The sequence below is a fragment of the Phoxinus phoxinus genome (genome assembly GCF_949152265.1).
Source record: "Phoxinus phoxinus genome assembly, chromosome: 2".
Taxonomy (NCBI): Eukaryota; Metazoa; Chordata; class Actinopteri; order Cypriniformes; family Leuciscidae; genus Phoxinus; species Phoxinus phoxinus.
This window is the reverse complement of record NC_136877.1, coordinates 43,092,517-43,114,812: the sequence shown is the minus strand read 5'-3', so window position 1 is coordinate 43,114,812 and position 22,296 is coordinate 43,092,517. Positions and strand designations below refer to the sequence as shown.

The window sequence follows — 22,296 nt, the reverse complement described above, 5'->3', positions numbered from 1 at the left end:
TTTTAGACCGTGAGCCGGGCCTTTTTTTTAACCTTCATTAAACTAGCAAAAGTGGATTCGGACCCGCCCTAAGAGCACTTGCGCCGTGCGCTTTAAACCATGCGCTTAGACCATGCGCTTAGGGCCCCTGGGTTTAAATACACACAGGCTAACTGACCAACAATACACATGATAACAATCATAGCCTGCGTCCGCAAGCATAAAATACTGCTTTCCGAGGAAGCATTGCAAGGTAGGAAGGCATCAAGGCACTTCTGAATCCAATGTTAGCTTAACTCCCTGTCTCCTCCTCAGAAACCTTCATCCAATCCATTTTTGAAGGCAGCATAGATGTATCCTTCTGTCCCTTTAATATTGCACTATCCTGTGCGTTCTATTCTGTAACAGTTTGTGTGTGAATGCATGTTTTTGACCAATGTTTTCCACTTGCGATGCCATTTCTAGCGAGAAATTACTATTGTAGTAATTAAATATTCGCTTAGTTATCACCAAAGCTCTCTGTATTTTGCTGTAGATCATTAAACCGTAACTCTGCCTCAGAAGTCTGTCCGAAATCAGTTTCAGCGGGTACCGTCATGCTCGAACGCTGCCTGAGGCAACAAGTCAGCAGCCTGAGCTTTCGGACGCAGCCCTAGAATGAGGAAAGCACAGGAAACAGGAACTGAAACACATACAAAATAAAAGATTACAAAACAAGAGCACTGATATTGCTGAACATGCCTTTATAATAAAGACCAGATAGCAATCAGCTGACATTATTTCAAACCATTCATGCACAAATGTTTCATGCAAGGTTACAGTGTGAACAATTTAAACTAAGACATGAACATTTGGAATTTAAAAAAGATTGAATTAATTATTGTGGTTTAAAGTGGTAAATGCAATATTGTGATTACCTTATCAACATGTGACGACAGCAAATGGCAGAGGTTTTTAAGACACTGCATGGTGCACAATATCAGGGTTGATGAGGAATAAATAGGAGACTGCGTAGTGTAAGTACGTTCGTTTTTTAGATCCGTACCTGAGGCGACAGAATGCCCGAGGGTAATTATGAGGAGCTGTCAAAACGGCTGCTGAAACAAGGGCAGGGCTCACTTTCAGTTCAGCCTTTAAGCCTGTCAGCACAGCATCCCACCACTTATAGATACGTCAAAACCGGCTGAGGCATATATTACAACAACAACAAAAAAGAAAATGAGTTGCTTGTCAAGTTTACCTACATTCAGGTTTTGACAAAACACCACAACATCATTTATATGACTTTATGTATTTTTATTTATACTTGAGTGATTTGTCCATACAGACTAATTATTTAAAGATCACACCTCTGATTAACTGTTTTCAGTGTGAACATTGAATTAGTTTCAATTCAGATCTGTCAATGGCCATTACTGCATGCTTGATTTGTCCTCTGTAGGGATCATAATACCAATAAGCTGCACTATTTAAAGCACACATAAAAATGCAGGCAGGCATAATAATTGTTCATATCGATTGCACATTAATTTGACACTTGCACTAAACAGTGACAGTAGAAAGTGACGAGATGTGCTGCAAAAAAAGGAACGTTGGAATATTATAATAAAGAACATCATGAAATTTGTGGATGTAATAATTAACCAGACAGAGGAGGGTGTTTTATATATGCGGTCTATATTATATGTAAGTGTAGAAATGTTGCCTATTTAGATCAGTGTATCTCTCCAATATGAGCAATATTTAAACTGTCCTGTGATCAATCAACCAACAAATCAATCAATCAATCAATCAATCAATCAATCAATCAATCAATCAATCAATCAATCAATCAATCAATCAATCGATCGATCGATCGATCGATCGATCGATCGAAATGTTGCCTATTTAGATCAGTGTATCTCTCCAATATGAGCAATATTTAAACTGTCCTGTGATCAATCAACCAACAAATCAATCAATCAATCAATCAATCAATCGATCAATCGATCAATCAATCAATCAATCAATCAATCAATCAATCAATCAATCAATCAATCAATCAATCAATCAATCAATCAATCAACCAATCAACCAATCAACCAATCAACCAATCAACCAATCAACCAACCAACCAATCAACACCTCAAACCAATCAATCAATCAATCAACCAACCAACCAATCAACACCTCAAACCAATCAATCAACCAACAAATCAATCAACCAACAAATCAATCAACCAACAAATCAATCAACCGAACAAATCAATCAATCAATCAATCAATCAATCAATCAATCAATCAATCAATCAATCAATCAATCAATCAATCAATCAATCAATCACTCAATCACTCAATCAATCAACCAACCAACCAATCAACACCTCAAACCAATCAATCAATCAACCAATCAACCAATCAACCAACCAACCAACCAATCAACACCTCAAACCAATCAATCAACCAACCACATTGGCTCAAGGTGTGAATGTAGCCATTAATAGGCAACATTTAACTATCTTTAAATTATTTAATTACTTTACATATTTAATAAACCATGGAGCTGACTGCAAATTTCAGCCAAGAGTTGATATTTAATAACAGTTTGAAGTTGTTTGACAACATCCCCAAGAACAGTGTGCCTTCATTTGTGAAAATATTTCAGTGATGCTTATGAATCAGACGCTACAGATCAGACTACAGACGCTGCAAAATCATAACTGTCAAAATTAAATTTAGTCAACTTTCTATTAAAAATGTGACTTTGCACACCACCACCACCACCATCTCTCTCTCTCTCTCTCTCTCTCTCTCTCTCTCTCTCTCTCTCTCTCTCTCTCTCTCTCTCTCTCTCTCTCTCTCTCTCTCTCTCTCTCTCTCTCTCTCTCTCTCTCTCTCTCTCTCTCTCTCTCTCTCTGTGTGTGTGTGTGTGTGTGTGTGTGTGTGTGCGCGTGAGCACTCTGTGTGTGTGTGTGTGTGTGTGTGTGTGTGTGTGTGTGTGTGTGTGTGTGTGTGCGCGTGCATGCATCTTGCCGTGCATTCAATGTAACTTTTTCAAGTATTTCAAAGCAAAGCACAGCATTCAAAATATCCAAGAACAACATTCTCAAAGCTTTAAAATCTTTTTCACAACTGAATGTTAATTGCTTTTAGCATCTTCAAAGAAATATATTTCTCCTCCTGCCTTTTAGTTTCCATTTACCTGTCAAGAAACATACAGCCTTTGTCCTTCTCTGAACATAAATGTTGCCATATATTATTGCCTCTCCATTTAATGTGGCAGTCTTACGGCTTAGACATTATCCTCCTAATCACCTGTTTGAGAACTGTCTGTCATTATAAACTGCTATCCTGCCTTGTCAGAGAGTTTATCTAATCAATCTTTTGGACCATCTCCATCTGTATTAGCACCGGAGTTTAAGCCTCAGGTAAAAAGGCAGCAATATGTTCCTTTATCAACATATAATGGATTTGGAAAATTGCATGACTTAAACCACAAAGACTTGCCCTTTTAATAATTGAGACATTTATTGATCTTATGGTTGAACTGTAATTTGAATGCTGATTCAACAAGCAGTCTACAATGTGTTGCAAATATTGTTTATAGCCTATATGTAGCATGCTACACAAATAATAGGATACAAATCAATGTGTATATAATCTTGCTTAATTTAATTAAACTAAAGTAAACATATTTTGGCTGTACATATACTCAAAATATTTAAGCCTAAATGTATTTGTTTGTTTGTTTGTTTGTTTGTTTGAACTGCAACATTTTCTGTCCATTTGGATTATACAATTAAACAAACTAATAAACTTAATGCAATGCATATTTGTCAGTTATTTATAAATGAAACAGGTAGAATTTCCGTAATAGTACTAATAAATTCAATTTGGTTTAAATACAGTCCAATTGAACTGAATATAACTGACTAATGCTTGGTTAACAATGTTTCTAATCGTAATATAATTAACTGAATAAATGTAATACTTTCAAAATGAACCGATTTATACACACATTTTAAAATATGATTTATTTAATGAATAGAATTATATTTAAATAAAATAAAATATTTGCAAATAGTTAATAATAAACTATGCTGCCATGATTTTTTTGTGCAGAAATCTTCTGTTCTTACTGTACCCGTTTCATTTATGCAATGACAAATATCAGTTTATTAGTTTGTTTATGTTAAAACTGTGTAATGCAAATGGGTGGGAATTTTATAAGCAATTAAAGTCATAAATCTTAAACTTAGGCTGTTTTTTGGCATGAAACCTGTTGATACGAATGTCCCATTACACAAATTTATTCCATAAATACAATGTATGTGATCCTCAAAAAGTGACTTCAATAGGACCCTTTCTATAGCATGGCTGCTTTCGAGCCTGTCACCAAGGTTACTGAAAGAAAAATGATCACCATATATGTAATGTGAAAAGATAAAAGAAACAGAACACGGACAAACTAAACATTCTAAAGGCTTATCACCTCCTTTCATCCTTTTTTGAAAAAGAAGCCCAATTTTGCACCCTATTCATGGACAGTGTCATGTGGGACCCAAGGTAAATATGCAATTTGCTAATGGGAATCAAAATGGCTTTGTTGTTCTCCACAGTTAGATTATTACAAGATCATTGTGGACGGTGAGGTGTTGAAGCAATCAACGTGCACAGAATGTGTTGTTTTGATTGAGGTGAGCTTTTGTTTGCCCTAAGAATGATCAGTTCTCTTTTTCACAGGTGCCAAAAAAACTTGCCTATTTTAGGCAAGATGTGCTCTCTGAAAAAAACTTCATTTAATGGAAGCAAAACCCACTTTCATCAAACATCAGTTAGAGTAGCGCTTTGACTTTGCCTTGTATTACATCAAAAGCTTGGATTGGGTTGGAGGGAGGTGTTGCTCTAGTCTAAAGAATCAAAAAATCCCCATGAGTCAGACAACTTTTGAGGGATTACAAATGCCATTATGAAGTTCTCTACCAGGAACTTCATCAAACAGTCTTTTTTTCCCAGTAGGTTCCCCCTGGGAGACGAGTCTCCGTCATACTGGGAGAGATAGCTAATGATCTAGGCGCACTGTAGAATCAATGTCTCGCAGCCTCAGAATACATGAGGTGGTCAAGCGAGAATATACTGAAGGAGGCTTGATGCCCACTGTCAGCGTAGCAGCAGTTTAATAAAACAACCATCGCTGCTCTCGACCGCACACTTTTACGCTCATACTGCTGTTGGAGGCACAGAGCAACAAAGCAAAAGTGTGAGTAAGTGAGGGAAAGGCGGTATCAGGGGACCTTTATTCTGTCACCCTTAATTAAAAATGGATTCATCAGAAGTGGGGAGAGAGACAGCGACAGAGTTTTTCAGTTTTCAGGTCACCGTACCAGTGTCTATGATAATAAATTATATATTTTGTTCAGCCAGACGGAATTCTGAAGTACAGTCGGCACAAGATGAATTATGAGTGGCAATGCAAATGAAATGTCACAAACTGGAATTCATAGCAGCTTTCTTTGGCCAAGGCCCGCCCATAAGGCTGTTTGACCGACATGTCAAACAACCAATTACAGTTCGTTTCGTTCAGCGTCACGTTTCGGGGCGTGGAAATATCCCCACAACAACAGACCGGCGTGCAACAAGTCTCCACTAAGTGCCTCAAACAAAACTCCTGGACATCTCTTAAAGAGTCTATGCCGTGAACCTCGCATACTTTTGAGAATCCTACGTTTAGCTGATCTTCATAAATGCTCATTGTCACTCATGTAAACACAACAGTTTTTCTTCGGCAGTCACATGTCTGCGCTTTGTTTCCTGGCGAACCGAAAATAAACGCGACACTCGCGCCCCCCGGAAATCCGATAAAATTCAACCAATCAGATGACGACTTCGACATTCCTGAAGTGTTTCCAGTTAAGTGTAGCCTACCATATGCATCAGACGTTTAGCCAACGTTCCGTGGGCGTGACGTCTGAGGCTGAGACTAGGGGAATGTCACATTCCTTACCATATGAGTTTCAACACATTACGAACGCAACTCAACCAATAAGCTTGCCCATTTTATTTTGCATATGCTTTAGGCATGAATTTTTACAAATGAGGAATATTGTGACGTGTACGTTCCCGGAGGAAAACTCAAAACTACAATTGAGGCGTTTCAGGGAGTTCAGAAACAGTGTTGACTGAATCACCCCTTTTGGAGTGACTTTGTGCTTTGTAAATGTGCAGATTTTTCATGCTCAAACAATATTAAACACCAAGAAAGTTGAAAATGTTAAAAAGCATGATAGGTCCTCTATAATGAAGAAACTATATTTTTGGTCATGTAAACCAGTCATGCTTGCCCTTAAAGTATTTCATTGTATGGTTATTTATTCTTCCAAGAACACATTCAAAAGTTGGGGTCAATTATATATATTTTTTTAGATAAATACTTTTACTCAGCAAGGACACATCAAATTGACCAAAAGTGACAGTAAAGGCATTTATAATGTAACAAAAGTTTTATGTTTCAAATAAATGCTGTTCTTTTGAACTTTCAAAGAATCATGGGGAAAAAAAACAATGATGGAAAATAGCCTAAATGTTATGATGTTATGCATTTCTCTCTAAAGGCGCATGGTCCACTTTACAGTGGAGATGTATAGATATGTTTGCAGCCGACACTGATTTAGAAATATATATTTTATTAATAAACATAAAAATGCCTCATTATTTTTTCAGACATATTATCATTAGCCTGCTTTTGCCGGTGCTTTGCGGCAAGATTTATGCATGTGCTTGAGCGCGGAATAGGCTGGGCTGATCCATACACTCAGTATGTAAGCAGAAATTAATATAAACGTGAGAAAAAATAAAACGAGCTCCACAGAACATAAAATATTCGTTTTCTTTTATTTTTCGTGTTCGGATTTATGAGGAAAAAACAATGTTACGGACGTGACCGCTCAGAAATCGGCACTAAAAGATGCTTTAAAACTTTCACCTCAAACAGAGAGCACAAAGCCTTTCTTTAAAGTGAATTTCGTTTTGTATTAATTGTAGGCCTATCATCAACGAATTGCATGGATTAATAAATAATAAGGCTATAGGCCTAGATATCACGACGACACAGGCGCGCGGCGCATGAACTCATAAATGAACCGAAAGAAACTCTGCATAGCCTAGGCTACTTGCCTCACAGACCTGATAAATATATATATTATCTACAGAACGCTTGAAATCATACTTTTAAACAGAACAATTCAAAACGAAAGAAAACTATGTAATCCGTTTGAAATGTGCATGTCTCTCTGCCGCGTTAGCTACTGCGAAGATCAAGTCAGTATCGTCAACTTCATCTTTGAGGCCGACACAGAAAACACTTGTTTATTAATGATGAACAATTAAAATGTCTCCTTGCTATATTTGACATATTCATAATCATTACTTTTGCCGGTTCTTTGTGACAGCTTTTAGGTGCTTTATTGGCAGCGCCACCCTTAGCCTACATGTTAGGCTACAATGGGTCACCGAAAACTTTTTTTTTTTTTAATCCCCCCAAAAAATCGTGATACGAACTGAATCGTGGGTTTGGTGTATCGTTACAGCCCTACTAGCAACCTGTTAAAATATGTTCATTATGTCCTCAGTTGTAGGGTAATGCAGTAGGCTACTGTTCTGTATTGTGCATGTTTATGCCACAGGGTGGCACTAAAGTGTCGGCTATAGAGGACGCGTTTTTGTTTGCATCAGTATGTTTGTCCCAGTTGATTTACCGTAGTTAAACTTAAGGCTGTTTTGACCGTGACGCCCGTTTCACACATACTCCGTGTGCAGTGCGTATGCGGTGCGTGTTGCGGTGCGTATGCAGTACGGGAGCAGCACGCGCTATAGTGCTGGGTGCTTTCACATATGCTGCGTGCGTTTGCAGTGCGCAACTGATCCGTGGCTGTACCACAAACACATTTACTCACACTATTTGTATTTCAAATTGTATTTCAAAGTTATCAGCAACTTTTATTTAACAAAAAAAAAAGTTGTCAGCATTGCGATTCTCTTTGTACACATATACACTCTTTAATAGGTGTATTCACTTTTAAACACAATTTAAACAACGTGTTATTCAATGCATTACTTCTATATAGATTATATAATATGTTGCTTAAGCAAGTGGTAACATATTTAACCTACTTGTATATTAAAATAGCAGACATTTTAAATTAAAACTAAAATTGACAAAAACGGCAGACTCATACCTTTTTCTTTTGCATAATTTAAATCCTTATACAATAAATCTTGCATGTCACAAAGAACTTGCTTTTCCACCTCCACGAATGAGACGTCGTTCAGTATGATCTTGTTGAAATAATTATGAAGTAAAAAGATACTGTGAAAAATAGTATTTAATTAAATGCATTTATGGTGAGATTACTACATTCAATTTAATTAAGTGCATTTATGATTAAATTACTACATTTTCATGTCAATTTGTGTTCATTTTGACCACGAAACATGCGCTGTCACTTTAATTCAGCGCGTGCAGCACAGCAAAAATAGACTCGGTGCGGAAACGATCTCTGCACTGCTGTATACGCACCGCAACTGGAACGGATCGCCGGACTGCATCTGCGTGCAGTGTGAAAGCTCTAACCTGTTAACATGGGTACGGAAAAAAATACGCACCGCAAACGCACTGCAAACGGAGTATGTGTGAAACGGGCGTGAGACTGATGTGTCTGCAGCTGGTGAAATAAATAAATATGCCAAGAACGACTCTTCTCCATCGTCCACTCTTTTCCTCCGAATGCAACGAGCTGCAACTCAACACAACCCTAAAAAGTGGTGGGTACAAAATGACTATGACATGAAAATGACGAAATCTGGTGGATAGGCTACGCGTCCCCACCGAAATCGACGCCTATGTTTTATTCAATAAAAAAAACATACAACAATTTAAAAAAAAAAAAAAAAAGTAATACAAAACAATAACAGGATCAAGAAAACAAACAAAAAAATAGGCTATATAAAAAAAAAGTACAATATATAGATACCGATATTAATAATAATAGCCTACAAGTAAAAAAAGAAAGAATAAAAAAGAATATACACATCAAATCACAGACATTTCCCGCCTCAGCTAAGAGACGTCAGAGCCAGTATGACGCCATGAAGAGTTTGATTGTGTTTAGAACGTCGCGCATTGTAACGTAGTCTCCACACTGTTCTCATTTACTGAGTTTGTAGCTGCTTTAGAGGGATTGATACACAACAGCGATTCAGTATGGGACACAGAAGTTCACGAGTACAACCGTTCACGGATAGCGACCAGCTTCCCATCTCTCGTCTGAAGAGGAAGAAGAAGAAAGGGGGCAACTTCAACTTCTTTAAGAGTCTCTCTTTCAGATGGAAGAAAGAATCCACCAAAAACAAGAGCTCGGATCAGGGTGAGATGATGAAGGATCTCGAGACGGAAACATCCAGGAGAAGTACCGACGGTAAATGACAACCATGTTATGAGAATATATATTTTAATATCCTACACTAAAAAAAAAACACTTCAGAATTTACACCTAAATGAGTAACTGGAACTTTTCTGCCCCTGTAGGATGGTTTTAAACGTGTTTCATTTTATCTATAATAAAATAATGCAGTAACCTCAAAAGTGTAAAAATTAGTAGCCTAATATTGCACTTTGCACTTTAAAAATCAATAGGTGAACAATAAGTAATTTACTATAATATCAAAGAATCGCTATATCTATAAATCAGTATTTTCTTTTATCAGTTAATGGACTGCTAGCTAACTTGTGCTGATATTCTCCTCTTTAGATCAAAAGTCTCTACAGTCCATCTCTAGATCTGTAGAGGTCATTGATCTCGAGGAACCTCCTGTCCACGACGCTCCAGTCCGTCTCACAGCCGGTGAAACGTCTCCTCTCCGTAACCAAGTGAACATGAGACCCGAGGGTGAGTATCTGCCACAGTCCCCAACAATAATCTCACAATATCTGCAAAGCACCACTAAACATCGTCTTCTTCTCTTCATCTTTTAACAGACGACATTTGCTGCCGATATGCAATTGGCCGTAAACTGGGGCAAGGTGGATGTGGTTCTGTCTATGAAGGCACTCGTTTGGTGGATGGCCAGAAGGTTTTACTTTTTTCTTAACTTACCACTACTAGTTTGGCTAATTGTTTTTGATCTTAATTATTTCTCATCCTTGTTATCTCTTTTTATCCTATGCAAGACATCTTACTGTATCATATATTCACTATTTAAGGCTCTTATTGACCTGTTAGGATTAAAATTCTTACTTGGTTATTTATGATATAGCCTAATCTCTAAACACATGAATTGCTTTTTGTTTTGTCCATCAGGTGGCAGTGAAATTGGTCAGAAAGACGGAATACACAGAGTATATCAGCATTGTGAGTAGTAGTGATTTTTCAGCAGACAAACAAGTGTAAAATCCCTATATAAAACCATCTGACATCATATTCTGTTTCTTTCTCCCAGCCTGATCATCCCGAACCCCTTCCCACAGAAGTCGCTCTGACAATCCTGGCCAATAAAGGTCCCAATAAAGGTCCAGCGATGGACATCATCAGGCTGCTGGACTGGCAGGACCAGCAGGACTTCTACGTCATGGTCCTCGAGCGTTTCTCGCACTGCATGGATGTGTTTGACTTTGTGCAACGCAGCGGCGGCAGCATTGAGGAGAAGTTTGCGCGACTCATCATGTGGACGGCGACACTAGCCGCTGATGCGTGCTGTCGCCGTGGAGTTTACCATGGCGACATCAAACTAGAGAACCTGCTGATAGACTTAAAGAAACTCGATGTCAAACTCATTGACTTTGGATGCGGTGATCTCCTGTCAGAATCTGCCTACACAAGTTACTCTGGTGTGTATTAGTTCTCAAAACTCAAGTGAATCAGTTAACTCGACACTCGTATGCTAATGGATGCTGAGAAGACATGCTGTGGTAGAGACTTACACATCAGACAAACACTCTTTCCTCCAGGCACAGATTTGTACTGCCCTCCCGAGTACAGAGCGAAGGGCGAGTTTCACGGAAAGCCGGCGACGGTCTGGTCTCTGGGGATCCTGTTGTTCAGAATGCTGTGTGGACACTTTCCAGATAGTTTCGACTTGTACAGGACCAATATGAACACCTGGTACAAACCTGGCTTGACAGAAGGTGATTTGTTTATTACTTCAAGTACAATTCTAATGCAAAACTTCATAGGCTTTTTAGGAGGTGGCTGTATAGATAATGCAGGAATTTGTCCCGGGTGTCTGACCTGAAGATCTCACAGCTTAGAAGAATGAAAGTAGAGCGGATGTACAGTAAATTTTACGGTAATAATCAGACGTCTCTCCATCTTTCTCACAGAATGCTGTGAATTGATCTGCTCCCTTCTGCAGCAGAAGCCAGAGCGTCGGCTTGATCTGGACAGGATTGTTCACCACAAATGGGTTTAGGTACTGAGCCATGAGCTAAAAACTATTTAATAAGGTGTATTTTGAAAATCGCACCTGTTCTAAATGCAATGAATTCAGGAAACTTTCCGTTTGATGAAAAAATCCACCAAGAACAAGAGCTCAGGATGAGATGAAGGACCTGAGACGGAAACATCCAGGAGAAGTACCGACGGTAAATGACAACCATGTTATGAGAATATTGAACTCTATGAATATTGAGCTCTTTACACGAAAAAGTCACTTCATAATTTACACCTAAAAATGGGAAACTGGAACTTTTCTCACCTGTTCTGAGTGTCATCAATGTAGGCAATAAAACTCATTTGTGTTTTATTTGTTCCAGGTGTAAGATCGGTCACAGTCACTCCAGAAGTGTGTGTCCAGCTGTGTGTCCGGCGCACTGAATCCACTGGACTCTCCATCATCCGCTTTAGCCTCTTGCATCTTGGCTTGAAGCAGCAACATTAGCATCTGACGCTATTGCTTTCAGATGGATGTGGAAATAAATAAATTATACTTTTGTAAATAATTTGAGAGTTGATTCGTTCCTCTGGACAGATGCAGAGGTTCCTGTCAGAGCTTCACAGAGATCTACTATTAAGTAAACAAACAAAAAAAAGTTTGACATATTACCACAGTGCCTACAACTTGTGTAAAATTGTATATTTTACAGTTCATATTCATAGAAGGAAGGACATCGTTTTGCAGGCAAAATATGTAATAAATTGTAATTGATCAAATAAAACATCACAAGATGGAAGATTCTGTCTTAGAAGTTCAAGAGAGAAAAATGAAAATTGACATTTATACTTTTTAAGAAATTGTACAGTGAGATTCAGATGTAAATCTAGCATGAGGATACCATAACATTTTAATATAGCCTAATATTTAAAGAAACCATTACACATCAAATCACTTTTCTTTTTTTATGTTTTATTCCATGGGCGTCAGGTTGGTTTGAAATGTGCTGGGGACAGACGCATTCGGAAGTGCATTTTCAGAAGTGCTGGGTACAATGACGCAATAAAAAAAACGTATCCGTCTGGCATGACAGCTCGCTCTAACTTTAACATTTATCTAGGTTAAAGTTAGACCAGAAAAGATTGAGTATTTAAAGTTGTTTCCACTGTTGATAGGAAAATGCAAGTGTATGCGCCGACGCCTGCCATGCAGTGCACGCTCCACACTCCGCACAAACACTTTGGATAGTGGAGCGCGCACTGCATGGCAGGCGTCGGCGCATACACTTGCATTTTCCTATCAACAGTGGAAACAACTGTAAATACTCAATCTTTTCTGGTCATACAGAAAAGAATAATGCATCAGTCGCAAGTACTTTTATTTGGGTAAACTCACAATAACGAGAAAACGTCGTGCTTTTGTAAAATAAAATAAAACAAACTGGGCGTGCTATATATAGTGGTTTCTACCAACTTCGCTTATTATCTAAAATCAAAGGCTTTCTTACTCCGATAACTTTGGAAATGGCGGTTCATGCATTCATCACGTGTCGGCTAGATTACTGCAATTCACTTTACTGTGGGATATCAGTTTCTCAAATTGCCGTCTTCAGTTGGTCCAAAATGCTGCGGCCAGACTTATTTTTAACTGTCACAAATATGACCATATCTCTCCAATTCTTAAATCGTTACACTGGCTGCCAGTCCGGCAGAGAATAGATTTTAAAATCCTCCTATTTGTTTTCAAATCTTTACATAACTTAGCTCCTGTCTATCTCCCCGAACTTATTCATCCCTATACTCAGTCCAGAAGCCTAAGGTCACACGACCAGGCTCTGCTGGTAGTCCCTCGTGTCAGACTTAAGCGTGGAGGGGAGCGTGCTTTTGCAGTGGCAGGGCCTCGTCTGTGGAACACCCTGCCCCTATATAGAGATCCGAACGGCCCCCAACCTTTCTGTCTTCAAGTCTTTGGTAAAAACCTACCTGTTCTCTTTATCATATTGATCTCTTTTTTGATTATTTCTACTATTTTACATTTGAGTCTCTGATAAGGCTACTCGTAGCTTTGCTGCTTTTTATGTGTTTTATGGGTTGTTTTGCTGTTTTTAATTTTCTTATATGTGTTCTGTAAAGCACTTTGGTCTGTCGAAGCGGTTGTTTAAATGTGCTATATAAATAAATGAACTTGAACTTGAACTATATGGTCTCCGTGGCGTGAACTGGAGCGCGTCGCAAAAATGAACAAATACAGTGTATAGCCTCAAAAACATGATGAATATTTCTATATAAAGCTCGAAATGTTCACTTTTAAACTATTTTTTTTTAATCGAAAGCAAATAGCCTACCGGCTGATTAGGCTGCCTGTAATCCATATGAAAGGTGCATTATGAGGTGCATCAATATTTGGCCAAGATCTTGAATTGTCAATGCAAGAGTCGAGCACTCTGTAAAGTCTCCACCAGCACATCCCAAAGACTTTCAGTGAATTTAAGGTCTGGACTCAGATGTGCCAATTCATGCGTGAAAATGATTTTTCATGCTCCCTCCGAACCATTCTTTCACAATTTGAGTCTGATGAATCTTGACATTATCATCCTGGAATATGGCCATGATAAGTCTTCCTACAAAAAGCTACACACCCCATCCATTAGGTTTAGAGGAACTGATGCCAAACATATAACATGCTTGAAACATGATAATCACTGCAGTAATGATCCAATCATTGACTCTTAAGCATTTGCCTATTTAAATCCAAACATGGTTTAAAATTACAGTTAATTTAATATTACTGTTTTTACTGTTGATATCTGGCTCTTAGCAACCACAAACCTTTGAATGGTAGTGTACATTGGCTGTTTTCCATCAGTGCTATAAATAACATGAGTTTCCCCATCTTCTATAACCACCAATTAGATTCTGACTGTCTCTAAACTGTTAATTTAAGGAGGGTCAGTCAAGGGTAATAAATAGAAAGCTGTGCGTACTTCCCAGAACAACAAACAACAGAACTGCAGTGGATCAGCACTTGACGACATTCATGTCAACTAAAGGTCACCGACAAGGTTTGTCACAATGAAAAAGTTGAACTTAATTTGTTTCCCTTCTCACAGTGAAGACGTCTATAGAGAAACACAATATGTAGCATCCCCACATTACCCAGGAGGAGGCAAATGACATTCGAAAACAGCATCTGTGTTAGCTTTCAAATGATTTCAGATATGTGTCATTTAAGACAATCTGAAGTTAATTGAACATGAACAGTTGCGAATACAGTTTCACTCTGAAATGACACCATTTGTTCATGTCTATATATTTCTTCCCCTTAAAAAAATATACTGGAAAATTCTGGGAAACATTTTTGCCTCAAATTATCCATGAGCTAAATACAAATCACAAATGAATATTCCTTTTTTATTAGATTATGTACTCATTACCCTTTTCTCAAAAATAAAAAAAATAAAATAACCTGTACTGACACATCCTGGTGCATTTTTTTGTGTGGTAAATTTTCTCTGCAGGTAAGTAATATTCTTTTTAATTCTATGCTTATAAAGAAAGGTGCCATTAGTTTCATTATTTCTTCCCACATCAAAGACCTTTATCCTGGATCCTGATAGTTGTTTGATCTTGTCTGAAAATACAGCTCAAGGACAAGTTAGAAAGAGTGAGTTGAAAGGTAGGAAAAACTCTCTAAGCTTCAAAAGCTGTCCAACAACAGCACATTAGACATTATTATATATCGTCAGAACTTCAGGCATTTCATACATCATCAGCAATTCAGACATTTAATTGCATCATATGAGTGCCGTTCAGCCCTATACGTTATTATTATTAGTGACAGACACCATGTGCGATGGGATGCAGTTTGATTTTGTTTCAAGTGGATGACCTAGATGCCAGAATATGAAATGAATGATATCTATGTTGACGACTATCAAAATAACTCGCACACCAAAATGTGTGAATTATATCTGTCATGATAATCTCCTGAATTAGTTTGTGTAATCTTTGAAAGGGATACTTTAGATGAAAGGAAGTTTTAACCTTTTTTAAGATTCTTAAACGTTTGAGATGGTTTAAAATAAAATCTCCAATCACCATGCCACCTTCAGCACTACCTCTTCTAGAATCCTTCCTGGTCTACCTGCACGCATTCGACGATCATCTCCAGCTGTCATCAATCAACTTATAATTAATTTGTTAATAATAATAATTTGATACATTTATATAGCGCTTTTCTGGGCACTCAAAGCGCTTCACATGGAAGGGGGAATCTCCTCAACCACGACCAATCTCCTCAACCACTTATCACACCAGCTCTCGATATAAGGACACTCCACACACATACACACACACTGTTTGGTCTCATCTAATGCGAAGACTGCTATCGTTTAGCTCGTGACTTACCTGAAGTATACCTACCTCTTTGTCCTGCTCCTCATTCCTGCCTCCTCTTCAGTGTTCTTCTTCCTGTTCATCCTTGTTCCCCAGTTCCCACTTGAAATACCTGCAAGACAAAGGAAAGTTACCATTGCTCCTCAGTGACTCTTAACGTGTGTCTCTGTGTGTGTGTGTGTGTGTGTGTGTGTGTGTGTGTGTGTGTGTGTGTGTGTGTGTGTGTGTGTGTGTGTGTGTGTGTGTGTGTGTGTGTGTGTGTGTGTGTGTCAAGTCACATCGAGCACAGTTCAGACAGGCCACGTAAGGCATAGGCTGCGATCAGCTGACGCGGTCAGCTGTCAAATCGCTCCAACCACTACCGTTCTCCTATTAGACCGGAAGGATATATATACACGCCACTTCTGCTCGGGAAATATGATTAATCTGCTCGCAACCCTCCCACCCTCACCACTGTAAGTATCAAGCATATTTCCGTGCACCTTCTGGCTGTTGTCTTCTTTGTTTCAGATTATCAAGGTTTCCAAGTCCTAGAGTCACGGACATCATCGTGAGACACACACCATTCCTCTATAGCAAGCTACAGCATAGACGTCCCAGGCTTCACTGCTACGTCTACATGTTAAACCATGGCTTAAAGACATTACTAAACTGTCTAAAATCTGTATATTACTCAAGCCGATGGTTCTATGGGGGGTTAATGCTAAAGCTACGTTTGTCATCATTAATTAAGGAGTAAGAACCCCCATAAGGAACCATACCGCCAAAGAGAAATTGTGTTCAATAACCTCAAGTGAAATTGCCAAAGTGGTCTCGTCTGAACTTTATTTATATAGTGCTTTTAACAATACAGATTGTATCAAAGCAGCTTCACAGTGATAACATGAAAATAATACAACAAGTTTGTTTCTAGAAGAAAATTGCATCATCGTCATCGTCCACCTGAATTAAGGCAGATCAATAATATTATTGAATATTAAATGTCCCCAACTAAGCAAGCCAAAAGCCAAGGCAACAGTGGCAAGGAACCAAAACTCCATCAGGTTAAAAAAAAAACTTGGGAGAAACCAGGCTCAGTCGGGGGCCAGTTCTCCTCTGGCCAACGAGCGAACAGTGTATGATTATGATTCAGGCAACATTACAGGTCAGAAGTCAGATTGGATCAGAACATTCACAATATTTATCCAGTTCCATCTGGTTGGAGGTCGGCGTCATCACGCTGGTATGGAGACGAGTTTGTTGAGGTGTCCATGAGGCCTTCACAGGGCCGATGAGGCTGGCACTTCAGGGATGCGTTGTGGTCATGTCCAGGCGCAGGTTCACCGTCTGATCTGGATACGGCCTTGATCCGGCTGACTTCAGTAAACCTCGGAATAAATGGAAAGACTAACATTAGCGTAGATGCCAGGCTGACCTAATCTATGCAGCCTAATAATAATTTAACTGATTTGAATAATAGAAATGCATAATGTTCTATGTGAATGCCAGGAAAAAGAGATGTGTTTTTAGTCTACATTTAAACTGACAGAGTGTGTCTGCTTCCCGGACAATGGTAGGAAGACTGTTCCAAAGTTTTGGTGCTAAATAGGAAAAGGATCTTCCGCCAGCAGTCGATTTTGATATTCTAGGTATTATTAACTGGCCAGAATTTTGAGATCGCAATAGACGTGAAGGACTATAATGCGTTAATAGCTCACTCAAGTACTGGGAAGCTAAACCATTTAGTACTTTGTAGGTAGTCAGCAATATTTTCAAATTTATACAATGTTTAATAGGGAGCCAATGCAGTGTTGACAGAACGGGGCTAATATGGTCATACTTCCTGGTTCTGGTAAGAACTTGAGCTGCTGCGTTTTGGACCAGCTGTAGTTTGTTTATTAAGCGTGCAGGGCAACCACCCAGTAGAGCATTACAATAATCTAGCCTTGAGGTCATGAACGCATGAACAAACTGTTCCGCATTTTTCCTTGAAAGCATATGTCGTAATTTAGATATATTTTTAAGATGGAAGAATGCAGTTTTACAGATGCTAGAAACGTGACTTTCAAATGAAAGATTGGTATCAAAGAGCACACCCAGGTTCCTAACCGACGACGAAGACTTAACAGAGCAGCCATCAAGTGTTAGACAGTACCAGAGCCCGTCTACGGAGAGCCTGTTCACTCCCTATTAAGTCCTATTGTACCGAATTTTTGGTTGTAGTTCCACCAGAGTTCCACTGGGGGCGATCACCCCCGAGTGCAAAATGAATGGGAGTCTATGGGGCTAGACGGCTAAATTTGTCCCTTTCAGCCGATTGCCGTTGAGAAATCTCAGATTTGATTGTAGGTTTGGCAAGTTCAACATGGGTTATAGGTCGAAAATTGAATGAACGAGTACTTATGTCCTTTCGATTTCTTACAGGTTGAGTTGTTGTTGCCCATAACACGCTAGCATTCTGCTAATGAACGCTGATTGGTCAGTGAAGGACTGGTTACGACCAGAGATACCGCTTGATGGCATCATGGCATCCGAAGCGGGAACAGAATGTATTCTAGCAGAAACTCTTCTAGCACGTGTGTTTACCTGTGTCAGCTGTGCTGGCGATGCCTCGAGAGAAAATAAAGTGCAGAGCGCGAAAGCACCACAGTGACTGAAGGATTGCCGTAAAGCAGTATCTCTGGTCGTACGATGTGTATGACGTCATTGACATTTTGAAAGACTTTTTAAAGCAAATAAGTGACTCTAAAAAATCTAACACCCAGCAATGTGCAATTTCTTTGCATCTCCTTTCGAATACAACAATCAAATTACTAGACAAAAAATTATATCTTGAGAAAAGTGGATTTTGAGGGGTATAGCTCCATAGACCTCCATTCATTCTGCACTCGTCCTGTGAGCGCCCTCATGTGGAATCAGAGTGGAACTGCAACCAGTCAGAAGCCGGAAGTGTAGCGAGAGTGAACCTTCTCCCCTTATTAGACATTCTCTGACAGTACTCTAGTATTCTGGTGTAACGTCGAACGTGACTGACTGAAAGGGAAAGGATTTTCACTTGCTAAAGTTAATAACCGTTAATAAGCTATAAGTTCAGTTATAAATGTGAGCAGTGAAGCTGGAGGCTGTGCAGTTTGAAAATGCAATGCAATGCGAATTTGTCAGATAGAAAAATGGCATGGCATATACCTTTAAGATTCCCCTGAGAAATACAACTACAAGGTACCCCAGTTTTCAGTCATAAGCCAGCACGATTTTGTGATCATTATGCTATAATTAATTTAGAATAATTAATGGGGTGGATCGTGCTGTTGCTCCAAGGTGGATTTGAACTTAGGGCCTCAGAATTTGAGATGGGCAATCTAGGCAGTTAGCCAAGAGCGGGAAGGCTTCCAGCTCACCGACTGATGTGCAGTTTAATGCTTAAGAGAGATCCACACCTTTTCATTAACACTAATCAAAGTTTTGTGGCCATGTAATTTAGCATATTTTCTCATTTGTGCTGTTATCACATATGAGATATGTTGACTCCTTTTGCTTTTTAGAGTTTTTCCAAACCTAAAATACCTTAAAATGTGTAGCTTGTTCAGGAGATGCGTGATGTTACTTTTCTAAGCAAAGTAGTGGCAAAGTCTATGGGATTTTGTTGGTCGTAACACTTAAACTACCATTCTACTAGAGTACATGGATTGTATTTATGTCGCATTTGTTGTAAATCTTGATTTCTCACAAATTTTCACAACTGTGCATTTTTGGGAGAGACAGAGTGAACTGTGGCGCTAATAGAGTCACATGAAGGTGCACGTCGCATAGCCATGCATTGAAGACCAGTGGCCAAGGTCAGGATTTTCCTTAAATAATACAAAATTTCATATTGTACAGAACACCTGGAAAAATGCAACTAGAGCAAGCAGGAATTGTTTTTTTAAATCTCCTTTTGTGTTCCATAAAGGAAAGAAGGGCATACGCCATTAGAACAACACCAGGGTGAGTAACTTCTGACTCAATTTTCATTTTAGGGTGAACTATAAGTCTCATACTTAAGTTAAGGAAAAATGTAAGGTGCTTTATGCGACCAGGCACTGGGATGACATTGTGTTAGCAAGTTTTTCACAAGTAAACAGTTATACTTTCTACAGAAAATACACAAATCTAGTTCTTTTAAGTATATTCATCTTTCAAATGATGCCTATTCGAATTACAGTTGCTATGAATATTGCTGTTGGCAGTGACGATGGTGTGAAAAGCATATAAAAAGAGCAGAATAATTATTTGCAATCCCCATTTCATGTTCTGAACATCAAGAACATCAGGTACAGGTGTTTTTTGTCAGTAAGAGGAAATAACGAGAGATGAAAGTGTCGTCTCAGTTATTGTGTGTGTCACACAATGGTAAAGCAATAGTGTGCGGGTGAAGATAGGGCTGATCTACAGCATTAAAAGAAGGAGAGATATGTGAGAGAAGAGACGTGTATGAAAGAGGTGATAAAGGTGAGAGCATCTGTGTTACCTTGGAGTCCATGTGTGAATTATGTTTTCTGTCACCTTTCTCAACTCTTGCACTTTAGAAAAGGTAAAGACAGAGAGAGACAGACATAGAGAGGAAAATATCTCACATCTCAGTCTTCCATATCTATATTATGCATTATGTACACTGACTCTTTTTCAATTATACATAACCTACCGTAAACCTATAGCAGAAACATTATGTTGCAAAACATGTTTAATCATTAGTATGCATATATCCACAATATGGGGGCAAAAAGCCATTTCCACCATGTTGCCCAGGTAAAAAGTTACAGTTCATTAAACATAATGACTCCTCAACAGCAGAACATTGCGCTATATAGATTGTCACAGTGGGAAACTGATAATGAATAGAATTTATAGTCTTTTTATTGGATCTTCAGCAAAATGTAAACAAACCACAATTAAGTACAAAACATAGGAACTATTATGCTTTTTTACATTTTCAAAGGGAGTTATTCTCTATATCAGTGCACAGTTTCTGCTCTCTGAAACGCCTTGAGTTTTCTTCTGGGAACGTGCATTTCACAATATTCCTCATTTAAAGGGCCCCTATTATGGAATTTTGAAAATGACCTTTCGTGTAACCTAGTGCTAAGTGAATGAAAACATCCTGCGAAATTTTAAATCTGAAAGTGCACCATAAATAAAGTTATTGTCTTTTCAAAAGTAAAAGTCGACTGAGTCAATGAAATTAATAGTTTTTCAAACGTTTCGTTGTGACGTCAAGACGAAATATTAGCGTATTGCCCGCCCACTTATTGCGTGCGCATTACTTATGGGGTGATACTTGAACCCCCTCAAACACTGCAGCTGATTCCTGTGGATGCTCTAGCATCATGTCGAGAAGACGCTGTGCTCTACAATGTGAAGGTAAAGCCAGGTTTTTAAAGCCACAATAATGTGTTAATAATGTGTTTCTGAAAATTCAAGCATGAAAACCTATTTTAGAAGACCCTAAAAAACCTAAATCAAGACTTTGAAAAGGAGCATAATACAGCAAAAAGGTCATACACACATTTTAAACCATTCTTTTGACCAAAGAAACTTGCCTCAACCTCGAAATATACTGAAATATGAAATAAACTCTGTCACAGATTTTTTTTTTAACTGTCCCTTCATAATACCTGTTTATATATTTTGTATGTTTTTAAAGTCTCTTATGCTCACCAAGGCTGCATTTATTTAATCAAAAACACAGAAATAAAAACAGTAATGTTGTGAAATATTGTTTTCTATTTTAATAAAATAAATTTTTAAATTTTTTTCCTTTGAGGACAAAGCTGAATTTTCAGCATATTTACTCTTCAGAGTCACATGATCCATCAGAAATCATTCTAATATGCTGAGGTGCTGCTCAAGAAACATTTAGTAGTAGTAGTAGTAGTAGTAGTATCAATGTTGAAAAGTTTTTGCTGCTGATTTTTAGCTTAGCTAAGTTATATTACTTGTTTACTCAAAAATGAATAAAAGCACAATCTCACATATATATTAAAATTATGTATAGTGTTGTCACAAAATTTTAAATATCATCATTGCTGCTATTGTATGCACATGTTCAATAGGAGCATGAAAGGTTTCATAAGGCAGAAAATCACATTTGGCAATAATTATGGCACTCTCACAGTATGTAGTGTATATATAATTTGTCTATCTATTTTTTTTCTGATCTGTTTATACGTCGTGCATATAAGCTTTGCTAAACTGTCGCTGTGGCAACCTTAAATCTGCGATTTTCTGAGCTTAAGTTAGATGTCTTAAGCATTAAGCCATGTGACACACCATCATTGTGTGCTAATTATATGTTTTTTCAACTTGAATTAGACTAAATGTTGTATTTTCCATCACTGTGCTTCACAGTTGTGCATGTTTATAACCACATCCAGTCACTTTAGAATCACAATGGCATTGGTCAATCTTGTTTCCATGTGCAGTATGATTCTACAGTGCAGATCTTTTAAATAAATAAGTAAATAAAGATTGGCAGTCAAGCTTCCAAATATCTCACATGCATTTT

The 22,296-nt window shown here is 38.3% G+C and overlaps 2 protein-coding genes across 2 annotated transcripts in view; one reads left to right on the top strand and one right to left on the bottom strand.

The window, feature by feature from the left end:
- ntrk3b (neurotrophic tyrosine kinase, receptor, type 3b) overlaps positions 1–22,296 on the bottom strand; it is a 172,124-nt gene that overhangs the window by 129,441 nt on the left and 20,387 nt on the right. The gene's annotated exons all lie outside the window — the stretch shown is intronic.
- LOC306994370 (serine/threonine-protein kinase pim-2-like) lies at positions 9,047–12,474 on the top strand. Its single transcript, XM_079604792.1, has 9 exons — positions 9,047–9,431; positions 9,765–9,902; positions 9,992–10,086; positions 10,314–10,364; positions 10,453–10,840; positions 10,961–11,137; positions 11,333–11,421; positions 11,500–11,593; positions 11,765–12,474. Exons 1-7 carry the CDS (start codon positions 9,218–9,220, stop codon positions 11,419–11,421), a joined length of 1,152 nt encoding a protein of 383 aa, XP_079460918.1. The 5' UTR covers positions 9,047–9,217; the 3' UTR covers positions 11,500–11,593; positions 11,765–12,474.

Excerpts from the sequence above, each read along its gene's own strand:
- LOC306994370 (XM_079604792.1), top strand. The coding sequence starts at position 9,218 with ATGGGACACAGAAGTTCACGAGTACAACCGTTCACGGATAGCGACCAG. Across the intron at positions 10,365-10,452 it reads ACACAGAGTATATCAGCATT|CCTGATCATCCCGAACCCCT; the intron begins GTGAGTAGTAGT and ends TCTTTCTCCCAG. Across the intron at positions 11,138-11,332 it reads CAAACCTGGCTTGACAGAAG|AATGCTGTGAATTGATCTGC; the intron begins GTGATTTGTTTA and ends TCTTTCTCACAG.